This window comes from Nematolebias whitei, chromosome 24 (genome assembly GCF_014905685.2).
Source record: "Nematolebias whitei isolate Nwh7 chromosome 24, NemWhi1, whole genome shotgun sequence".
In the NCBI taxonomy this organism is placed as follows: Eukaryota; Metazoa; Chordata; class Actinopteri; order Cyprinodontiformes; family Rivulidae; genus Nematolebias; species Nematolebias whitei.
The window spans coordinates 229,920-235,216 of NC_056521.1; the positions used below are offsets into that span (position 1 = coordinate 229,920).

Consider the following 5,297-nt stretch of genomic DNA (forward strand, 5'->3'; position numbering starts at 1 on the left):
GGTTAAATCATCTGGACATGATTTAACCTGAAGCACTGTGGCCTCTGTCCTCACGCTGTTTCTGTGAGTAGCACGTGGGTCACCTAAAACATTGGATTGTTATTGAGGACAGTAGTTTTGGATGGATGTGCACGTGTTACAAGTCTACTTGTGACATTCCAACAGGAGGTCGTCTTGAACCACAGCAGTGACGGCTACCTATGGGACAGGCCGTGGACCGAAGAAGTCCTCTGGATGGGGACAAAATGTCTGACTTACAGAAACCGGTCCAGATGACTCCATTGAACTGGTTTATTTGTCACTGGTTAATGAACTGGTTTATTTGTCACTGGTTATTTCTGTTCCAACCATGAACCCGAGACGTGCTGTTAAACACATGCACGCCTGCGTGGATCAAGTCCTCCGTACCTCTGTGTCCTCGTCCACCATGACCCGGAGGCAGCGTGAAGAGTTGGTGCACGGCATTTAGAGCAGGCAGTGACGCATTTATTGCTGCTCACCCTGTTCACACTCACTACGGTCGTCTTTCCACGAGTGTGTGTTCGCCTGAAACACCTGGTTCATTTGAACTCGTTTAGTGAGTGAGGATTCAAACAGTCCAGGGTTCAGAGCAGGAGCGCCTCCTCCTGGACTAAAACCATCATCAGAGACCGAGTCACAATCATGGACAACGATCTTTAAACAGCGCCACTAATGCACACAGTAAAACATCGTGAGAGTCTCGGTAGCTTCCTGCTGAGCTTTGGCTGTTATGGACAGAGGACAACGTACCAACGCTTGGACCTTTCACTGGTACTCAGACGTCAACCTGACCTTTGACCCAGAGACTTTGAAATGAAGGGGTCCGCAACAAGAATCACACGACAAAAAACAATCACCGCGTCATTTCCTCCAACATACCTCCATGTGGTGTGTAGCTGCTGAAAGTTCTTGGAGTTTCCTGTGAAGATGAAGAACGTCAGGACCGCAAAGGACAGCCAGAAGACGACAGAGCGTCCGTCTTACCTCTTCTTCCCAGTCGTCCATGTTTTCATTAACCTGAATGAAAAAGAACCAAAGTTAGACTCAAACCAGACCCAAGTGAATTCTTTCATCAACGTCTTGGAGCAGAAAAATATTTGCACTTCTTGTTTTTTACACTTCTCAAAGGTTTTTACTGCAAGAGGAGCGTAAAGATAACTACAAAGTTCCTGCTGAAACTGACAGGGACTGACCATTGATTATTAAATTATCATCAATAAGATATATTACCATGAATGATAATCAATATTAATAATAAATATAAATTATTAATATTATTAATACATTAATTATTAATACCATAATTAATAATCAATTATATTCACACCAATAATTAGTATTAATATGAAATATTCCTTATTAATATTCCCATACCACTTTATTTATAAAGCACTTAAAACAGCTACAAGGCCAGCCAAAGTGCTGTACAGACAGAACAACAGGTAACACACAAAGAAAATACAAAATGAGGTCAATCAGAATATAGACATAAAAACGATGCAGATAATGACGACAAACCAGTGTGGAGCGTACAGGATCAAAACACAGATCATCTGGTGTTGAAAGATACTGAATAGTAGTGAGTTTTTAAACAGGACTTGAAAACTGAGAGGGAGGGGCCTGTCTGACAAGCAGAGGTAACTCGTTCAAAAGTCTTGTTACTTATTGATATTAAAACATAATTATTAACATAAAAAATTCACAATAAATGTTTATTATTATTACTAAATAATAATAGGTAATAATAGGCACCTTCCATGCACGTTGAACCAAAATGGCTCCTGACATTCCTCAGTTTCTGTGAAGAGTTTTCTCCCATTCATTTCCTATGGGAAATTTGGCGTCTTTGTTAGCCAAATAGGTCGCCATGGTAACTGCGAATGCCAATGCAAGTAATTGCACACTTCCCGGAGCTGGGCCAGTTGTTTTAATATAACTTTGGTGGAGGTCCACGTTGCAGTTCAGGCCACATTAAAGTTGAAAAAGATACGCTTTTCAGGTGTAGAATAATAAGTGGGCAGTCACCAGCTAGTTCCTGGAGTTGGTGAACTATTGTGTCTTTGTTCACAAATTACATCGCCATGGTAACTCGAAATGCCAATAAAAGTAATAGCACACATCACGGGGCGAGACAGACATTTAGATATAACTTTTGTGGGGTAGGTGCTGTGGTTCAGGCCGCATTAACGGAGAAAGAAATGTAGACCCACTTCAGAGGTGTAGAATAAAAGGTGACTTAGTATGACTGAAAATCAGGGTTTTAAAGTCAAGACCGTAAAACATGAAAACTTTACATTCAGGATTTCAGCAGTGACATTTATAACTGTTAAAGATCATCTATTAAAATTACATCTGGTCCTCTGGACATTCAAAAAAACTAAAAGCAAAACAAAAAATGTAGAAACGTTTTGTCTTCCATCCAGAAGACTTCCTCAGTCTGAGGTGCTGTATTCAGCTCAGTCTCTTAAATAGCACCTTCTCAGAGTGGATCAACCAGTTTGCTGCTGACAACCAGAACCAGCTGATCACATGCTCAAGAAGGACCATCAGCCTAACAATGGATCATTAGCACCTGATGGCTGTTTACTGTTCACAGAGAGCTGAGTGATACTAGCAATCACAGCATTGTAAGAGGGGGACAATTGAACACGGAGGCTCCGCCCCTGTTTAATGATGGACGGTTTCTTTTCACAAAGATGGCCTCCTTTACTCCTCTCTCAAACCATCGTTCCTCTCTGTCCAGGATGTGAACATCTTCATCCCTGAAAGAGTGACCTCTGACCTGGAGATGAGTGTAGACCTCAGAGTCCTGGCCTGATGATGTTGATCTTCTGTGCTGGTCCATCCTTTTGGCCAGTGGCTGTTTAGTTTCCCCGATGTAAGACTGATCACAGCCCTCCTGACACTGAACAACATTGTAGACATATGCTGATATATTCATAACTTAAACGGATTCTTTCATTTTTCTGGACTGAATAATAACGTGCATTGAATTTAATTAAATGTGGACGGAAACGTGTTTATCTTTGACTCACCAACGACAGTGGGTCATTTATTTAAAAACGATTTAAACACATCACACATTTACATTAATTTGGCAAAATATGAAAATAACGTGGCTAATTTAGCAAGCTGTACAATTTTATTAACCATACGGCGATGGTTGAAAACTTCACAACAAACATTTCTGGAAATATCTGGATTAATTTGCTAGCAGATAGAAGAGTTTAAAGATGGAAAGATGAAGTTTAGAGGGAGGGAGATGGTGTGTGTGTGTGAGTGAAAAGTGTTGAACAGAACGGCACCCTCCATTCGACCCAGCTTTCCTCGATACGCTCGGTAGTTAACTCGACTCATTACCTCTCTGACGATGAATCAGTGGAAGCGGAGCTCCAGTTAAGCTACCGGTCCAGCGTCTCCGTAGGATGGCAGAGAACCGTCCGGAGTGGTGGCGGGACTTCATCAACAACAGTTCACCTCACGAGTGGACTTCACATGAGTGGAGTCCTTCAGAAGTTCCACTCAGAGGTGGAAAATGTCATAATCCCCACAAGACTCGGAAGAGCTCTGGATCATGTCAGGATTTTCCTGTTTTCCCAGCACTGGAGCTGCAAACGACTGAAGCCGGAGCCTGAAGCGACTGGGGCTCTGCAAACTCTCCACCCGACTCGACTCCTCAAAACTGGTTTGAACTAGGAAGTACCGACATTTAAACAGCTCTATTTCCGGTTCACTTGGGAGTTTCCTGATTGGTCGTTTCGACCAGACAGGGGTGTGTTTTTGTGACGTAAGAGGTCACTAGAAGTCAGAAAAACAGCAAGAATGTTATGGAACAGATTGAAAATGTTTTTAGAGACAGAGAGAGAAATATTTAGGCGAGTTGGGGGAAAAACAGGTGCCAGCCTCTATATTTACGTCTGAGAGGATTTAAAACAAGACAGTTCGTTCCAACAACTTGTTTTGCGTTTGACTCCAACCTTGGACCAACTTACACTTGCTCATTCAAAGACAGAAAATCAGAAAATGCATAATTACTCTGTAACAGACCTCAACATGATTTCCACTTTGCATGAGGATTAAAAATCATTATTACTGTTTCACAGTTAATTAAAAATGATTAGTTCACTGCAACATTTAAAAATGGTTTGAACTAAACACACTTTGATTATCAAACATTTGTAAAATAGTAATGATAATAGAAAAGAGAGTGTTCTTTCAATTGATCAGTGCAGGACACTCGGAAAGTCTCTGGATGAACGTTATCTTGTGATTCTGGACTCAAATCAATGAAATACAGTTCTTGTTCCAGGCAGGCCCCTCAAGGCCAGATTTGACCTGAGGCCTAGTTCACTACAACATACACAACATTACTCTGTTTGTGCCGGGGGACTGGATCTTTGGGATGAACCAGTCTTTAATGTATTTTGGGGTTTAAAAGCCACTGGGACGTTATGTTTAGAAAATAAACGTCTCAGTTTCTCTGATACTCCCTCAACATATGGAATGACCACTGGTCTGGGTCTGGGTTCCTCCTTTTCACCTGATGGCTGACTGGAGTCCTGTTTGGGTTTCTTCTTTCAGGAAGGCCCAGTTAGGATATCCACATTGCTTTGTTTTTTTGAATGTCCAGAGGACCAGATTTAACTTTTTTAGTTTAACTCATGATTATAACTTTAAATCATTCATATTTTAACTCACGATTATAACTTTATATCATTCATATTTTAACTCATGATTATAAATTTAAATCATTCATATTTTAACTCATTATTATAACTTTATATCATTCATATTTTAACTCATGATTATAAATTTAAATCATTCATATTTTAACTCATGATTATAACTTTAAATTATTCATATTATAACTCATGATTATAACTTTATATCATTCATATTTTAACTCATGATTATAACTTTATATCATTCATATTTTAACTCATGATTATAACTTTAAATCATTCATATTTTAACTCATGATTATAACTTTATATCATTCATATTATAACTCATGATTATAACTTTATATCATTCATATTTTAACTCATGATTATAACTTTATATCATTCATATTTTAACTCATGATTATAACTTTAAATCATTCATATTTCAACTCATGATTATAACTTTAAATCTTTCATATTTTAACTCATTATAACTTTAAATCTTTCATATTTTAACTTTAAATCTTTCATATTTTAACTTTAAATCTTTCATATTTTAACTCATGATTATAACTTTAAATCTTTCATATTTTAACTCATGATTATAACTTT

General features: G+C 38.7%; 1 protein-coding gene across 1 annotated transcript in view; it reads right to left on the reverse strand.

The window, feature by feature from the left end:
- Positions 1-5,297, reverse strand: part of ddx4 (DEAD (Asp-Glu-Ala-Asp) box polypeptide 4) — a 24,291-nt gene that overhangs the window by 16,967 nt on the left and 2,027 nt on the right. Inside the window, exons 2-3 of the mRNA XM_037696837.1 lie at positions 1,006-1,038; positions 901-940 (exon numbers count right to left, since the gene is read on the reverse strand). Of these exons, the coding sequence (XP_037552765.1) occupies positions 901-940; positions 1,006-1,026 (61 nt within the window). The 5' untranslated portion in view covers positions 1,027-1,038. The remainder of the gene's footprint in view (positions 1-900; positions 941-1,005; positions 1,039-5,297) is intronic.